At 36.3% G+C, this 19,497-nt stretch overlaps 1 protein-coding gene across 1 annotated transcript; it reads left to right on the top strand.

The window, feature by feature from the left end:
- LOC104763393 lies at window positions 14,902–17,505 on the top strand. Its single transcript, XM_010486770.2, has 7 exons — window positions 14,902–15,123; window positions 15,401–15,466; window positions 15,844–15,909; window positions 16,016–16,072; window positions 16,322–16,359; window positions 16,584–16,718; window positions 17,479–17,505. The coding sequence occupies exons 1-7, from the start codon at window positions 14,946–14,948 to the stop codon at window positions 17,503–17,505; spliced, it is 567 nt and encodes a 188-aa protein (XP_010485072.1). The 5' UTR covers window positions 14,902–14,945.

The raw sequence follows: 19,497 nt of genomic DNA, 5'->3' as shown, positions 1-19,497 counted from the left end.
ACATTTAAAGGTATCTAATTTTCATATTGGTGCTTTAAGCTATGTAATAGAAATTATGTACTTTCATTTATATGTAATGTGAAATCACAAACTATATTAAATTATTAGCTGTTTTTCAATATATTTGGTTTCACACCTGTTTACAAAACCTTTTTTTTTGTTGAAGAAAGAAAAAAAAAACATTTAACACTGAGGTTACTCAAACCCAAGTCTCAAGACTCTAATCTGACTACATTAACCATCTCAGCCACTTTCTCTTTTGAGATTAGTACCAAAACGTTTAAATTATATGGTGTAAAACCGAAAATATTATTAGGCCAAAAGAAATTTTGGCCTAAAACCATTACGGCCCAAAACCTTCTTCATCGAATCATCTTCTTTCTTACCCATATTCTTTCTTCTTTCATCCTAAACCTACTTCTAAACCTAAACGCCACTCACACTCACCCATCTCTGATTTCTTCCTCCTTCACACATCTCCGATTTCTTCCTCCTTCTAACCCTAAATCTTATTTCTCACCCATCTTCATTCTTCGATCTCGATCTAAACCTAAACCTAAACGCCCTCTAACCCATCTCCTTCTTCAATCTTCCTAACCTAAAATTTGATTCATCTTCTTTCTCATAATCATTCGATGTCTTCGAATACTGCGGCTAAGAAGTTGAAAAAGAGAAAGGTTGCACCCAACCTTTCTCAGAGAGTTGGACCCTCTAACTCATCCGCAACCGTAAGAAGAACCAACCCTCTTCCTCCTCAGTACAATTTCACGCCGGCGGCTCCAATTCCTCCGACGCACACGCCCCAAGAGCAACAACGTGTTAACCCTCAACAGACAGCCCCCCATTTCCAAAACTTCCCACTGCCACAGATGCTTTTCCAGAACTCCGTCAATCGACTTCCCCAGCCGCATTTTTCGACACCTGAAGTTCAGAACAATCCACCGGATCAACTGGAGGATCATCCGCTGGCTCCACCTCACTCTCATGGTCATAATCAACTGTCTTCTCAAGGTAACAACTAAGAGCCTCAACCTCAACTCCAGGATGACACAATACAGTCTCTAACTGCCCTGCTTACTATTTGTGGCCGTGAGAAGTTTACGACCGTTCTCTCTCCCAAACGGTTGCCCAACACGACTTGGTAAGTTTCATGTCTTTGTATAATTTTTTGATTGATGTGTAATTATTTTAGTCTAGCACGATGCAATCTTGTTCTTAATATGTATTCCTTCTTTTTAGACTTCGATTGATATTGTAATTGGTACAAAGGATTTTTTATCAATTAGACTTCGGTTAATTAAGTCAATTTTTTATCTAAGGATTTCTTAGATAATTTCCTTTGAATAGTGTGGAATTAGATTGTTTGATTCGGTTAATTAAAACTTAGATTTGGTTCTTATTGCAATTGGTACTAAGACTTTGTTTGATCATGAAAGATGCCACATAATCTCTTTCGCATACTCGGATTGATTGATTTTTTAGTTTGCTTTCTAACTGATCTGACAAACAATTAGTATTTGATTGTCTGAGTTATTGTATGACTATATGATTGTCTAAGTCTTCTTCATTGATTGTCTGATTTGTTGATTGTCTCAGTTAATAAATTTAATTGTCTGATTTGTTGCCTCTATGCTTACTATCATTGTTTACCAATTGTGTGGAGGTTTGATCGGGACAAAAAAGCCTCACTTGTTCGGAAGATTACCAAGATTTTTATAAATAAATTCGATGGTCCATATTATACTTGGACTTGTGTGCCTCCCGATAGAAAAGATAGGTACTTCATGGAGTTTGCGGTAAGAATGGTGTAATAAACTTGTTTTCTACATGTTTTCTTTCCTTCATGGAGTTTTCACTAACATAATTCCTTCTCTCTTTGTTTTGTAGAAAACTCACACCTAGGATCCTTTGATAACAGGAACTGTTCAAGAACATTTCAAAACCATCTGTAAACGGCATATGAAGGGCATGGTTAGCTATGCAAGGACTAGTCGAGTTAAACCTACATGGATTAGCGATACTCTCTGGCAAGATATGGTTGATAACTGGGATACTGAAGAACAACAGCAAAGGAGTGTCACCTACTCCAATTGTCATAAGTCTGACCATAATGGTCTCGGTCCTCACATCCACTTAGCAGGCCCTAAGTCATATAGAGAAATCCAAGACGATCTGGTACTAAGTCATTTCTAATTTTTGTAATACATTTATCTCATTTCTAACTTAAAACACTATCATAACCATTCTTTAATTTGTAACACTGCAGGAAGAGGAATTGGGAAGGGAGGTCAGTATGGGTGAAGCTTTTTACAAAACACATACAAAGCCGGATTGTTCTTATGTTGATGGGAAGGCAGAGAAAATCCACAAAGCGTATCAGAAGAAGGTGGAAAAGAAGTTGCCTGAGCTCGAGAAAGATTCATATCTTTCAGATGGTACTTCACACCCTCGGGAGCTCACCAGTGATGTATATACTGCCATCTTTCTTGAGGTAAAGTAACATTTCGAAAATATACAGATTAATAGTCAATCATGCATTTGTTATGCTCTTTATTTACTATTTTTTTCTTTCTTTTCACAGTGCACTGAGAGGGATTCACGAGGAACTCCTTATGGACTTGTGATGCGGACATCGATCCTACAAACCAAACCGTTGAACCAGATCATGTACCACATCCTGTACCAGAAGTACGAAAAGGCCCTATGACACGATCAAAGGCTAAACAGCTAAGGACAAGGTTTAACCTAGCCGTTCAAGACATTGTAAGCTCCCTAGAGCTGAAGGACGTCAACTGGTCTGTACCACCATCATGCCACCATAATGGACATGATCACATTACCGAGGAAGAGCTTGCTGAAGCCTTCACCCAAATGAGCCTTGATCAGACCAGTTCCCCAGGTATGAAACCTCTTTTGGCAGGTCAAGGAACCTCAAGAATCCAAGAGAAGACATTGGATCTGCANTGGACTTGTGTGCCTCCCGATAGAAAAGATAGGTACTTCATGGAGTTTGCGGTAAGAATGGTGTAATAAACTTGTTTTCTACATGTTTTCTTTCCTTCATGGAGTTTTCACTAACATAATTCCTTCTCTCTTTGTTTTGTAGAAAACTCACACCTAGGATCCTTTGATAACAGGAACTGTTCAAGAACATTTCAAAACCATCTGTAAACGGCATATGAAGGGCATGGTTAGCTATGCAAGGACTAGTCGAGTTAAACCTACATGGATTAGCGATACTCTCTGGCAAGATATGGTTGATAACTGGGATACTGAAGAACAACAGCAAAGGAGTGTCACCTACTCCAATTGTCATAAGTCTGACCATAATGGTCTCGGTCCTCACATCCACTTAGCAGGCCCTAAGTCATATAGAGAAATCCAAGACGATCTGGTACTAAGTCATTTCTAATTTTTGTAATACATTTATCTCATTTCTAACTTAAAACACTATCATAACCATTCTTTAATTTGTAACACTGCAGGAAGAGGAATTGGGAAGGGAGGTCAGTATGGGTGAAGCTTTTTACAAAACACATACAAAGCCGGATTGTTCTTATGTTGATGGGAAGGCAGAGAAAATCCACAAAGCGTATCAGAAGAAGGTGGAAAAGAAGTTGCCTGAGCTCGAGAAAGATTCATATCTTTCAGATGGTACTTCACACCCTCGGGAGCTCACCAGTGATGTATATACTGCCATCTTTCTTGAGGTAAAGTAACATTTCGAAAATATACAGATTAATAGTCAATCATGCATTTGTTATGCTCTTTATTTACTATTTTTTTCTTTCTTTTCACAGTGCACTGAGAGGGATTCACGAGGAACTCCTTATGGACTTGTGATGCGGACATCGATCCTACAAACCAAACCGTTGAACCAGATCATGTACCACATCCTGTACCAGAAGTACGAAAAGGCCCTATGACACGATCAAAGGCTAAACAGCTAAGGACAAGGTTTAACCTAGCCGTTCAAGACATTGTAAGCTCCCTAGAGCTGAAGGACGTCAACTGGTCTGTACCACCATCATGCCACCATAATGGACATGATCACATTACCGAGGAAGAGCTTGCTGAAGCCTTCACCCAAATGAGCCTTGATCAGACCAGTTCCCCAGGTATGAAACCTCTTTTGGCAGGTCAAGGAACCTCAAGAATCCAAGAGAAGACATTGGATCTGCATGAGACGTGTGATACAAGCTACACCTCCGATCAATATAGTGAAGATCAAGACCAAGACATAGAGGACATGAACGAGCATCAAGAGGCTGATCAAGATACTCTAGAGGAACTCCAGGAAGACCCCTACTTCAGTAAACAAACCAACAAGCCAATACAAGACAAGAACCGTGAAGTAGTTCATCGAGTAGTACAAGAAGTGGTTCAAGGAACGTCTATTGGACCTAGATCGCATCCAGGTAAGTCTTATTCAATATTTTCGATCCTTGCAGGTCCCACCAACCCCAACAACGGCTAGAAGACTTGCTCATCAAGAGAGATCAAGTCTACTTTAGCATTTTCTTTTATTAGTTTATTTACTTTCCAAAAACAATGGTTTTGTGTTTGATTTTATTTGCTTTCCTTTGTTGCATTATTTTGCATTTATTTTCGGCCTTAGGGCTAGCTGAAGGACTTATAAAGTCCCCCTGCAGCATTTGTACGATTTTTCAACTTTGATTATCAATAAAATACTGAATTTTCTTACTTTTTCTCTTTAAGTGTTCTTGAGAGAATAAGCTTGTTCTTTGTCTTGTGTGTGAGATTCCACAAGGCTAAGTTTGTGTACTGTATCAGAGACCAATCACATCTCTGTAGTGTACTTCAATCCGCCAGCACTTCCCCTTTTACCGATCCCACACGAGAGAAGCGACCGCCATCGTGTCAGATCTACATCATCGACCATCTTTCCTTCACAAGAGAGAAGCGACCGCCAGCTTGTGAAGCCAACATCTCTATCCCGGTATAAGACTCACCACCGAGTCTTGTATCATCTGGTATCAGAGCACAGTTCACGCTGTTTCCTTGCCAGGATTATCTTTTCCATTTACTTTCATTTGATTTATAGCTTTTGTTTTATTTTATTAAAAAAAAAATCCTAGTTTCTTTTATTTCACAGCCTTATCTCTAGTTTGTTTAAGCTTTAATTTACAAACTTTAAAAAATATATATATATATATTTTCAATTTGTTTCCTCAAGTCGTCTGTTTCACTCTCTGTATTAGTTGTCGTACTAGTTCATCTCGCATTTAAAAAAAAATATATATATATATATATATATTTTCAGCTTTTGTTTCATTGCTTTTATTGTCTAATATTGCTTGTCATTCTTAAAATTTCAAAAAAAAAAAAAAGTTTCCTTTATTTTCTTTGACATTTCCCTTTTCAACTTCTGTGGTACGTTGATCCTTTGTTGTTTTTGTCTAAGCACAGATCCGTTCTAGACACTCACTATGGGAGAAAACATAGATATACCCCAAGACGCCATGATGCAAATGATGAGAACCCTCACAGAGCAGTTGAGAGGACTCGGCGATAGGATAGGCCGTTTGGAGCAACCTCAAGCGAGGGTTGACGTTGGACCAGATCCAGAACAAAGGAATGTCCGCGACGAGGAAGACGAATCCATTGACATGGATGATGATGATGATCCACCACCAGATCCATTAAGGCGTCAACATCAGCGGAGAGAAGATCCTTTGATGCGGAACCGTGCTAGAGAGGTAGAACCAAGAGAAAAAAATCGAGATGTTAAACTAATACCTCCTACTTTTGCAGGAAAGTCTAATCCGGAGGTTTACATGGACTGGGAGAGACGTAAGGAATACATATTTCAATGTTATGGCTATGGAGAAGCCCGAAAGGTAGCCCTTGCATCGGCGCAGCTCACTAACAATGCCTTGTCATGGTGGGATAGGACGGTAACCGATAGAAGGAGGCAGCGGTTTGCTACCATCAGCAGTTGGGGCGACATGAAGTACCTCTTGAGGTTGAGGTATGTACCTGATAATTATCAACGAGACTTACAAAAACGTTTTAGAAAATTATCTCAGGGAACAAGGATTGTGGATGAGTATTTTGAGGAGTTTGAGAAGCTCATGAACTCATTGGAGCTGGAAGAATCGAGTGAGTCCCTAATGGCTCAATTCATTGACAGCTTGCAAGAGCGTATAGCCCGAAAGGTGGGTACATCGAACTACAGCACCCTACATGAACTACTTCACAAGGCTGTACAAGTAGAGAAGCAAATCCAGCGTAAGATGTCTTTAATGAACCATACTAGAAACAACACGCCTTGGAATGCAAGCAACAGCCGGAGCATGGACAAAAGCAAAACCGTGGAAAATGACTCTAGGTTTAAGAACAAGACTAATGAGGCACCTAAAACCTCTAAACCCGAACCAGGTAAGTTCCCTAACACTAGTCAGTCTCGTACCCGTGACATTACTTGTTTTAAATGTCAAGGCAGGGGACACATGGCGAGAGAATGTCCGAACCAAAGGGTGATGATTGTCACACCTAGTGGAGACTATGAGTCTCAAGACGAGCAAGATGAGTACCGTACTGATCCGGAGAATGACGTGGAGTATCCCGACACAGGAGAACTTCTTGTGATCCGACGTATGTTGAGTGTACTTGTCAACTCCGAGGAGAAAGTTCAAAGGGAAAATATTTTCCACACTCGATGCACAATCAAGAACAANGAATCGAGTGAGTCCCTAATGGCTCAATTCATTGACAGCTTGCAAGAGCGTATAGCCCGAAAGGTGGGTACATCGAACTACAGCACCCTACATGAACTACTTCACAAGGCTGTACAAGTAGAGAAGCAAATCCAGCGTAAGATGTCTTTAATGAACCATACTAGAAACAACACGCCTTGGAATGCAAGCAACAGCCGGAGCATGGACAAAAGCAAAACCGTGGAAAATGACTCTAGGTTTAAGAACAAGACTAATGAGGCACCTAAAACCTCTAAACCCGAACCAGGTAAGTTCCCTAACACTAGTCAGTCTCGTACCCGTGACATTACTTGTTTTAAATGTCAAGGCAGGGGACACATGGCGAGAGAATGTCCGAACCAAAGGGTGATGATTGTCACACCTAGTGGAGACTATGAGTCTCAAGACGAGCAAGATGAGTACCGTACTGATCCGGAGAATGACGTGGAGTATCCCGACACAGGAGAACTTCTTGTGATCCGACGTATGTTGAGTGTACTTGTCAACTCCGAGGAGAAAGTTCAAAGGGAAAATATTTTCCACACTCGATGCACAATCAAGAACAAGGTATGTAACTTGATTATTGATGGAGGTTCTTGTACTAATATTGCTAGCAAGTATATGGTTGACAGGTTAGCACCCGAGGCCATACAAACTTAGGTGGCTGAACGATGACACCGAGCTGAAAATTGCTGAACAAGTTANCCGTGGAAAATGACTCTAGGTTCAAGAACAAGTCTAATGAGGTACCTAAAACCTCTAAACCCGAACCAGGTAAGTTCCCTAACACTAGTCAATCTCGTGCCCGTGACATTACTTGTTTTAAATGTCAAGGCAGGGGACACTTGGCGAGAGAACGTCTGAACCGAAGGGTGATGATTGTCACAGCTAGTAGAGACTATGAGTCTCAAGACGAGCAATATGAGTACCATACTGATCCGGAGAATGACGTGGAGTATCCCGACACAGGAGAATTTCTTGTGATCCGACGTATGCTGAGTGTACTTGTCAACCCCGAGGAGAAAGTTCAAAGGGAAACTATTTTCCACACTCGATGCACAATCAAGAACAAGGTATGTAACTTGATTATTGATGGTGGTTCTTGTACTAATGTTGCTAGCAAGTATATGTTGGACAGGTTAGGTCTTCAGAAAACAAAGCACCCGAGGCCATACAAACTTAATTGGCTGAACGATGACACCAAGCTGAAAATTGCTGAACAAGTTACTGTATCATTCAGCGTTGGGAAATACCAAGATTAAGTTATTTGCGATGTAGTTCCAATGAGAGCCGGACATCTTCTTCTGGGAAGACCATGGCAGTTTGACCGAGCTACAACTCACGTCGGTCGAACAAACCATTACACTTTCACGCACAATGACCGTAAGTTCAACCTTGCCCCTTTAAGTCCTTCTGAAGTTCATGAGTTGCAAAAACACATGAACAAAGAGGTCGAGGTAAGGACTTCTAACCTTTATTTGAGATCCAATGAGGTTTGTAAAACCATGAGTGGCAAGGGCACCGTGCTACTAATGTTGTTCAAAGAATGTTTAAGTACAGGTAAAAGTGAGCTTGAACTACCCGCTGAAATACAAGCTGTACTAGATCAATACAAAGACGTGTTTCCGGAGGAGATACCACCAGAATTACCCCCCTATATGTGGCATTGAACATCATATTGATCTTGTACCCGGTTCTGCTCCCAAACAAACCAGCTTACCGAATGAATCCGGAGGAGTCTAAGGAGTTAGAGAAGCAAGTGCGTGACCTAATGGATAAAGGGAACATCAGAGAGAGCCTCAGCCCGGGTGCGGTACTAGCTCTCTTAGTTCCAAAGAAGGATGGTACATGGAGGATGTGTGTAGACTGTCGAGCAATCAACAATACCACCATCAAGTATTGACACCCCATTCCAAGACTAGACGACATGTTGGACGAGTTAAGTGGTGCAACCGTCTTCTCCAAAATTGACTTGAGGAGCGGCTATCACATGGTCCGAATAAGGGAAGGAGACGAGTGGAAAACCACGTTTAAAACCAAGCAAGGTCTCTATGAGTGGCTTGTCATGCCATTTGGGTTAACCAACGCCCCAAGCACCTTCATTCGACTAATGAACCAGGTTCTAAGGCCATTTATTGGTAAATTTGTTGTTGTTTATTTTGATGACATACTTATTTACAGTAAGTGCCATTCTGATCACATTAAACATCTAGGGTTAATTTTGAAAACACTTCGGAAGGAAGGCCTTTATGCTAACCTAAAGAAGTGCTCCTTTTGTACTGATAAGTGTGTGTTCTTAGGTTTTGTAGTGAGTAAACACGGCCTACAGGTGGATGAGGAGAAGATTAAGGCAATAAGAGAATGGCCTACTCCAACTTCGATTAGACACGTTCACAGCTTTCATGGTCTCGCAAGCTTCTACAGGAGGTTTGTCAGGGATTTTAGTACAGTGGCTGCACCAATGACTGCAGTGATCAAGAAAAATGTGCCTTTGTCATGGGGAGAAGCTCAAGAAAAGTCCTTCAACACATTAAAAGAGAGGCTCACAGAAGCACCGGTCTTAGCCCTCCCAGATTTTGAAGTTATGTTTGAAGTAGAGTGTGATGCATCATGCTTGGGAATTGGAGCTGTACTACATCAGAGAAAAAGACCCGTGGCTTTCTTCAGTGAGAAGTTGAGTGGAGCTACGTTGAACTATCCGACCTACGACAAGGAGCTTTATGCCTTAGTTCAAGCACTAGAAACGTGGCAACATTACTTGTTATCCAAGAAATTCATCATTCACACCGATCATGAAACCCTCAAGCATTTCAAGGGTCAGACTTCACTTAAGAGGAGACATGCAAAGTGGTTGGAGTTCATTGAGACGTTCCCATATGTGATAAAGTATAAGAAGGGCAAAGAGAATGTGGTTGCTGATGCTTTGTCAAGAAGATATGCTCTCATAGCTACTATGGAGGCTAAAGTAATGGGATTTGAGCATATCAAAGAGTTGTACAAAGATGACCCAGAATTTGGAGAGTGCTACAAGGAGTGTGGCAAAGGAGCATACAAAGTATTCTACTTGCAGGATGGGTTTCTATTTAGAGACAAGCGGTTGTGTATTCCTCAAGGTTCCATGCGAGACTTGATCCTCACTGAAGCACATGGTGGAGGTTTGATGGGTCACTTTGGTGTCGACAAAACCTTGGCCGTGGTAATGGAACACTTCTTTTGGCCCCATCTCAAGAAAGACGTTGAGAGATTTTGTGCTTGATGCATTGTTTGTCACAAAGAAAAATCCAGGTTACATCCTCTTGGTCTTTACTTACCATTACCTATTCCTAACGCCCCTTGGGTAGATATTTCTATGGACTTTGTCTTAGGATTGCCAAAGATTAAACACAAGGATTCAATCTTTGTTGTTGTGGACTGGTTCTCCAAGATGGCACACTTCATCCCGTGTGACAAGACCAATGATGCGACTCAAACCACAAATTTGTTCTTCAAGGAAGTGGTGCGCCTCCATGGAATTCCAAGGACAATAGTCTCTGGTCGTGACACCAAGTTCTTGAGTCACTTTTGGAAGACACTTTGGAGAAAGTTAGGTACCAAGCTTCTATTCTCTACAACTTGTCATCCCTAAATGGATGGACAAACTGAAGTGGTAAACCGAACTCTCTCTACTTTGCTTATAATCGTGCTGTCCATTCGGCTACAAAACTATCTCCTTTTGAGATAGTCTATGGAATTAACCCTTTGTCTCCATTAGATTTAGCACCATTGCCTCAGATAGAACAGGTTTGCCAAGATGGGCTAAGAAGAGGAGAAATCATCAAGAAGTTGCATGACAAAGCCAAAGCAAATTTGGAAAAGAAGAATGCCGACAACAAACGCAAGGCTGATCGGGGAAGAAAGGAGATGTTTAAACTGGGAGATTGGGTCTGGTTGCATATGAGGCCCGAGAGATTTCCAACACAACGAGCTTCTAAGTTATCACCAAGAGGTGACGGTCCATTTCAAGTTCTTGAGAAGATCAATGACAATGCCTACCATTTGGAGCTACCAAATGAGGTAAAAATTTCTCACACTTTTAATGTAGCTGACTTGTCTGCTTATGATTCAGGAGATTCAGTTTTGAGGACAAAACCTTCTGAAGAGGGAGGGAATGATGCGGACATCGATCCTACAAACCAAACCGTTGAACCAGATCCTGTACCACATCCTGTACCAGAAGTACGAAAAGGCCCTAAGACAAGATCAAAGGCTAAACAGCTAAGGACAAGGTTTAACCTAGCTGTTCAAGACATTGTAAGCTCCCTAGATCTAAAGGACGTCAACTGGTCTGTACCACCATCATGCCACCATAATGGACATGATCACATTACCGAGGAAGAGCTTGCTGAAGCCTTCACCCAAATGAGCCTTGATCATACCAGTTCCCCAAGTATGAAACCTCTTTTGGCAGGTCAAGGAACCTCAAGAATCCAAGAGAAGACATTGGATCTGCAAGAGACGTGTGATACAAGCTACACCTCCGATCAATATAGTGAAGATCAAGACCAAAACATAGAGGACATGAACGAGCATCAAGAGGCTGATCAAGATACTCTAGAGGAACTCCAGGAAGACCCCTACTTCATTAAACAAACCAACAAGCCAATACAAGACAAGAACCTTGAAGTAGTTCATTGAGTAGTACAAGAAGTGGTTCAAGGAACGTCTATTGGACCTAGATCGCATCCAGGTAAGTCTTATTCAATATTTTCGATCCTTCCAAGTCCCACCAACCCCAACAACGGCTAGAAGACTTGCTCATCAAGAGAGATCAAGTCTACTTTAGCATTTTCTTTTATTAGTTTATTTACTTTCCAAAAACAATGGTTTTGTGTTTGATTTTATTTGCTTTCCTTTGTTGCATTATTTTGCATTTATTTTCGGCCTTAGGGCTAGCTGAAGTACTCTTATAAAGTCCCCCTGCAGCATTTGTACGATTTTCCACCTTTGATTATCAATGAAATACTGAATTTTCTTACTTTTTCTCTTTAAGTGTTCTTGAGAGAATAAGTTTGTTCTTTGTCTTGTGTGTGAGATTCCACAAGGCTAAGTTCGTGTATTGTATCAGAGACCAATCACATATCTGTGGTGTACTTCAATCCGCCAGCACTTCCCCCTTTACCGATCCCACACGAGAGAAGCGACCGCCATCATGTCAGATCTACATCATCGACCATCTTTCCTTCAAAAGAGAGAAGCGACCGCCAGCTTGTGAAGCCATCATCTCTATCCCGGTATAAGACTCACCACCGAGTCTTGTATCAACTTGGAAGCCTCAAAGATACTCTTCGCAAGGGCAAGCAACCATCCCAAATTGAGGCGTTTTTTACATTGCAAGAGCAACTGCAGGAAGCCCAACGTCAAATCGAAGTTCATGCTACTCTCAATGCTGAAGGTGCTTCTCGAGAAAAAGAGATTGCTCTCCTTGTGGCTGAGAAAAAGAACGAGATCAAACACTTGTCCTTGATGGCTAAGTTTTTGCGCAAGACTAATCCAGCCTTCATGGATTTTATGGCCTCTGAAACAGCTGAAATATCTGAGGAGGATCCTCTCTCAAACAATCTTCCATCAACAGCTCCAAGATCAACTCTTTCTTTCTTTGCTTTTCGTTTGAATTCTATTTTGGAATTCTGTATATTGTGATTTTAGTTCGATGGTGGATTTGTTTAAAATCTTGTTTCAATTCGATGGTGGACTTGTTTATAATGTCAGTTTCATTTTATTTTCTAATTGTGTATATATCGGTTTGTACTTTGTTCTCCATTTCATAAAACAATTAAAATGAGGATAGGAAAAAAAAACAATATATTACGATGATAGTGACGGAAGATAGTCACAGATAATAAATGACTAATCAGTCGTAAAATAGTAGGTTATTAGTCGTTACATTTTACGATGATTAAACGACTATTGCTTAAATAATCATAAAATAGTCGTTAATGAGTCACCAACTTTAGTAACTATTTAACGACTACACCCCGACAATGGCACGACAATGACAATTAATCACAATATAGTCGCTAAATAACGAATATTTACCAACTATTTGGTTTGGCAACAAAGTTTAAGCTACTACATAGTTTACTCGCTAAATTGTCGTAGAAAACTATTTAACGACTATGTTACGACTAATTCTACAGTATTCGTTCACCTGTTTTCTTGTAGTGTTCACCATAGAGAGAACCTCGGCTCTGCCCTCCTCCGGTGTGGAGAGAAAATGTTCACGTCTTTTTGCTATCTCAAAATGGTTTGCTCCGACAGCCAATTAAACTAAAAACTTTTTTCTAACGTCACAAAATCTTTTGATAGTGACTAATGTTAAATTTCTCAATGTATTCGTGGAAGTGTCTTTGTCACACCATGATATAGCCTCTGTCTCTGTAACGCCTCAACAGACACCTTGCTTAGTGAGCCCATGTCCACTCTCAGTCCATGGGCACACCTTCCTAAATGAGCCCTACATCTATTTCCGGCTCGTGGACCCACCCATATTCGATGGCCGGTTTGTTACATTTGGGAGGCTTTGAAAACTTGTTTACCGACCTTACAAATCAACAAATGATTTTTTCTTGTGTTTTGTCCTCACTCGCACAGTTTCGACAATCACTTCCAGGAAGTTCACCCATCATGAAGTTCTCTCAGGACCCTTGACTGAAAAAATAAGTTCATTTTGGTGACGTATGTGGTCAAATCAATTCTTTTAAACTTTTCCACAAACCAGGGTGTCAGAGTCTTTGAGCTCCTATGGATCTATCAACAACGATTTATTTTATTCCAATCTATATATCTATGTTTGTTGTACGCTTGTGTTTGATTAGCCTATTTTATCCATTCATTAGGTTGATGAGCTTCTACTCGTTATCGTCCTTTGGGATTGAATGAATAATGGTAACAATTATGTTTGCAAAAAAAAAAGGGTTTATGACCAACCAATCAAGATTAAAAAATTAGAAGAAAATTAAGTTGGCATAATTAAAGAAACTAAAGAAAATTATAAGCCTGGTAATATATGAATCCCAAATAATTCAAAGATGAAAATATAAATCAAATAACACAATCTAAAAATACTACAATAAATTTTAAAATACAGTATTAGGAAAAGAAGACGCAATATTAATCTTTTTTTAGGTCAACATATTAATCTTACATATTCCCAACTGAAAAAGGAGAAAATAACTTCTTATTAAAAAAAAAATTCAATTAAACAAAGTTGAAACCAGTGTTTTTGAATAAATTATTTAAATATGAGACGATCTATATTTATATAGAAGTGAGTATTTATAAATTTAGAATTAATAATTAACTGTATATTTTTCTTAATCCCTTTTTAATATTATTTTGTAGAATTAATAACTCAAAATTAAAAAGAAGTAAATAATATTATAATTTCGAATTTTATGAAATATATATATAAAATCTCCTTATAATTATTTAAATAAACTTTGTACTTTTTTATAAATTCTGTAATTTTTGATAATTATTTTTTACATTATTAATATTTTAAAACAAAATATTTTATTTTTGTTGTAATCAAATTCTTCCTATTAAATATAAACATTTACACATGTCAGAATCTCGTTAATGACTAACTTTCAAAATCCAATTTTATATATTAAGATATATATATATATATATATATATATATATTTAAAGTCAATGAATTTAAAAATGTTTGCTTGTAAAAGCATAATCAATTCAAGAAGATTTTTTACTATATATAAATTATTCAGTGGTCAATGGTTTTTTATTCAAAATGACATGTTAACAACTCTAAAAGATGCATATCACATTATGGAAAAAGTAACCCAATTTCGTATGTATAGTATATTTGTAGCAATAAATAAAAGTCAACGTGGTGAAAAGGGGCCGTAACAGTTTACCATTTAAACACTTAAAAGAAAAGAGTGAATCTGTGGAGCCAAAAATAAAATTCAAATATATTTAAATCACACAAATGTCAAATAATGGGGAAAGAAGCTTTTAAATTTTAGTCAATATAATATTCTATTGCCGTCACTAATTAGCCTCATATCTCCAAAGATAAAACTTTCTTCAAGTGCGTATTAAAGGGTTTGAGAGATGACATAAATTATGGTACAAATCTCTTTTCTTGATGATTAAGAGAAAACATAGAGATCAATCATCGTCGAACGCATCACCTCCTTTGTTAAGAAACTCAACAAATTTGCCATGTCTCGATTTGTAAACCAGTCGTCTGTTGACGAAAATATTGCAAGATGTTTACAATATGGGTTATCAGAACAGACGCTTAGTGATGATGTTATTGCTCGGGTAGTTGAACAACAATATCAAAATGAATTGATGTGTAACGATGCAGCTATTGCTTTGGAGATTCTGCAAGAAGAAGGTATATTAATCTTATACGTATATTTCAGTTTTCAATAGCAAAATATTTTTATGATTTCGTTTGTAACTAGTTTCAAATTCTCTTATATATAAACATCAATATATCTCTTTTGACTTACAAAGCAATGATCCTACGTACTTAAACCATATTTTGTCTGAAATCATATAATGATTTGACTTACAAAGAAATGATCCTATATACAATGATCCTATATAATCATATAATCATATAATTTCTTTTATGGTTAAAGAGATTTTTGTGCATTGAAATTTTACAGAAGCTTGTGTGCAGTCTTGTGTACATGATGATGAAGGATTGGCAAGAACGTTGCAAGAATTGGAAGGTAGTCTTATTATGCTTCCGTATACTTTGTTTACCACACACATCAAAGAGTATGTCATCTTTAGTATAACGTAATAACCTTGAGGTTTATTTTTTGTTTTAGTACTTTTTTTTTTGGGTGCAAATTTTTTCGTTTCAGGACAAGGTCTAGATGTTTAAATTCTATTGTTCTCCGGATGATGAAAAAAAACTAATATACCTTTGATTAGCATAGTTAGGCAAAAAATAATTGATTCATAACCATAATGCTTATATTAATTATTATTATTATATATTTTATGTTTTTGTAAAAACTAAAAAAACAAACATATTCCAAAACCAGGAAAAAGAGACTTATGAATCGTTTTATGGTACTTCCAATTTTATTTGTTTTTACAGGTAATCTGCAGAGCTCTCTAAGTGATGATGAGAAACTTGCTAGATATTTGCAAGAACAAGATGAATGTAAGTTTATAATATTTTTTTTAATCTTAAGCATAATTAAACATATATATTTCATTTACTTGATGAATAATTTCGCCACTTACCGATTGAAATTGCATACATATAGCGGCAGATAATACGGACGTATGTATCCAAGAAACCCATCAATACCAACCCATGCGAGGTACATTCATATAACTTACATAAAAACTCCAAGTAAGCTAGATGGGATTATAAGCTTCAACTTTTATTCTTCTTCAAAAGTACGTAATATTCAATTTACTATTTTTAATAAAAATAAAGTGAAATAGATGCATGGTTGACTCGTATCGTTTGCCCAAAAAAAAAAGAAAAGATTGACACGTATATATAGTTCGTCATACTTCGTTTTATTACGCTGATCGAAGCTTTTCATGTTTCATTCAATCTGCAGTGAATCGTTCATACATACCTCAACGTGATGCTCCCTCGGTACGCGTGGCTATTCTTTTCTCAATACTTGAAATTTTAATTACTTAGAAAAGCTTGTATAGTTTTTAAAATAGGTTATAGGCTTATAGATAAATATATATATATATATATATATATAGATAAATTAACTCGCATGTTTTTATTTTCATAAACTTTATATATCTATGATTACCCCCGGAAACCCTACGAATTGACACAAATCTTTGCTTTGCATAAATTTTTAGACTAGTATAGCACTTTCTCACTATGAAAATGATGAGAACTTCTTGGATCATCATACGCATACTCTTAGTCCTTCAAATATCTCCCACAATACTCCCGCTAATGAGGACACTGATACCGCAAATATGACGTATGAGGTACGTACCGTGCCAACTCAACAATTTATATATATATATGGTCTTTGATCAAGAACATAAAATATATATATATATATATATATATATATATATATATATATATATATGTTTTTTTTTTCAACTTATCTGGAATCGTCATTAGCCTTAACCCCAAATTGGTGGAAACCAAAATTTGTATAAGCTTCCGTCTTAACGTAGGTACCACAATCTTAATTTACTTTTATCACACGCTTTTGCATATAGTGTTACGATTTTAGTTTTGGTTGTATGTTGTATACATTTGGCAATAAACATAGTTTTTTTTTCTTCAAATCGTTTTGGTTTTGTTGTGGAATTCAATGATTAGATTGAAAAATGTAAAAGAGAGTATTTTCTCGAAGATGTAATGTAATTGAGTAGTTCCTCTCAACCATATCCCAAAATGGGTTAAAATTGATTATCAAAGGAACTTTTACCCATGGCCTCATTTCTCAAAGATGTAATGTCGTTGGCTCATCCCACTCGTAATTTTTGTTTTATGATACTCAATTGAGGAGCTAACATAGTTAGTTTCTTAAGTCGTCACTTAATCAAGTAGATGAACTCCACAAGTTATGTCTTCTACTGGCTTCGGCAGTTTGTGCGCATATATATATTGTAAGCCTTGATGGCAAAAGAATAATTGATTAGTTGGTCTANGTTACTCTGAACCAAATTAATGAATGTACAATTGCTTTCAAATAGATAATGAATCTAATTTTTGGTTTGGATAACATCGTAGGTGTTCGATATGCCTGGTGGACTATGAGAACGGAGATAAGATTACAACTTTGCCATGTAATCATATCTACCATAAGGACTGCATTTCACAGTGGCTGAAAAAAAACAAGGTAGATACGAACATAAAATTCAGTGTAAATGTTTGTTTTGAAAAAAAACTGCATATATTTTATCATGCATTTAATAATATGTACAAAACACATTCTCATTTTAGTATTCTAATCAATCTAATGTATATATTTTCTTTAATATATGCAGGTATGCTGTGTTTGCAAAGCCGAGGTTTCTCCATAATATAATACTAATTTTCGTCGGACAATAATGTTTAACAATCTGCAATGTTCGGTTTAGACTTTAAAAGTTATTCCTATTTACATATTCAGCAAAACAAAAACAAAAGTTATTCTCCTAAATTTATATATTTCAAACATGTGTTGGGATTTTATTAATTTCAAAACTTCTTTTTCATTTTATATAGTTGGTATGAAATTATCATATACATAAAAGTAAGGTTTCACTCTTTCATTATTGGTCCACTTGACAATTCAACTTTAACAAAAAAAAAATATATTAAATCAGAAATTAAAAAACATTTAATCTTCACATTTTACTCACATTTTTATACAAAACTGAAGTCACATAAATTATGCATTAACTTTATTTCTCCATTCAATTGTATTTAAACAAATAATAAATGAGAATTGTAACTCCTATTGTTCTAAATGTAATTTTCTATCACTTCTCTGCCTATAAATACTTATTTTCTTATTCTCTTAGTTTATCATTCTTTTATTCTCTCATCCTTTTCCACTATATATCTTTTTTTTTTGTGTGTTTTTTGTTATTGTTGTTGTATGAGTTAAAAAAAATCAATTCAAATATCATTGAGTTTGTATGATATGTATATCTTACATTGTTTTCTTTAATGTTTTAAAAGGTTTATCTCCATTGCCTATATTAGATTAACATCTAATAAGTTATTATTTTTCATACTCTTCTACAATATTCACCACACAATAAGTCATGAAGTTGAAAAGATTCATCTCTAATTCTCTATTCTGTACTCTAATGATTATCTCACATATTCATGTATCATTTTTAATAAGTTATAAAAATCAATATAATAATATTTAAAGATCAATACAATTATCTATTTATAAAGTCTATAAACTCTATTTATAAAGTCTATTTTGTTTTGTGATCCAATAGATAAATATGTAAAGATCAATATGATATTTATTTTATTTAAAATTTGAGGTTTTTGAAAACAAAAAGAACTTCAATTAAAAAAAAATTTGGTCTTTGTGATTTAAGAAAAATGAAAAAAAGATCTGAAAAAGAAATCATATTTAACTGGAAATGAAATATAGAAAAATAATATAATTTAATACCATTTAACTAAATCCTCCAAAGATGAAACCAATAATATGAAATCTAGCACTATAAATTAAATTAATGAGTGAAAAACAAAAAACATAACCAAAAAGATAGAAGTTCTCCTTGGGGTTTTAAAAAATCTTTGGATTGAAGTTCATACAATTTTATAAGGAAAACTAATTTAGTTTGTCACTTCAAAAGTAATATTTTCAATTTGAAAAATTATGTGTGATTGTTGAGTTTATATCAACAAAACAACCAAATCATGTGTAAGTTAAAATTTTAAGCCCCTTGGTATTCCTTTTCCTTAAGTCAAAACAAATTAAAATATTTATTTATATTAAATCACAAATTTAAAAACATTTAATCTTGACATTTAACTCACATATTAATATAACATTGAAATCATATAAATTATGCATTAACTATATATTTCTCCACTCAATTGTATTAAAACAAATAATAAATTAGAATTGTAACTCTCATTTTTCTAAATATATTTTTTCATCATTTCTCTTCATATAAATACTCATTCTCTTATTCTCTCATTCTTTCATTCTCTCATCCTCTTCCACTATATCTCAAAAAAAAATTGTTATAATAAACTATTATAATAGAATTATTAAATCAAATTTTTTAACTC

The sequence above is a fragment of the Camelina sativa genome, chromosome 18, assembly GCF_000633955.1.
Source record: "Camelina sativa cultivar DH55 chromosome 18, Cs, whole genome shotgun sequence".
Lineage (NCBI taxonomy): Eukaryota > Viridiplantae > Streptophyta > Magnoliopsida > Brassicales > Brassicaceae > Camelina > Camelina sativa.
Note: the sequence above shows the minus strand (reverse complement) of the source record. Positions and strands in the feature narration are given on the sequence as shown.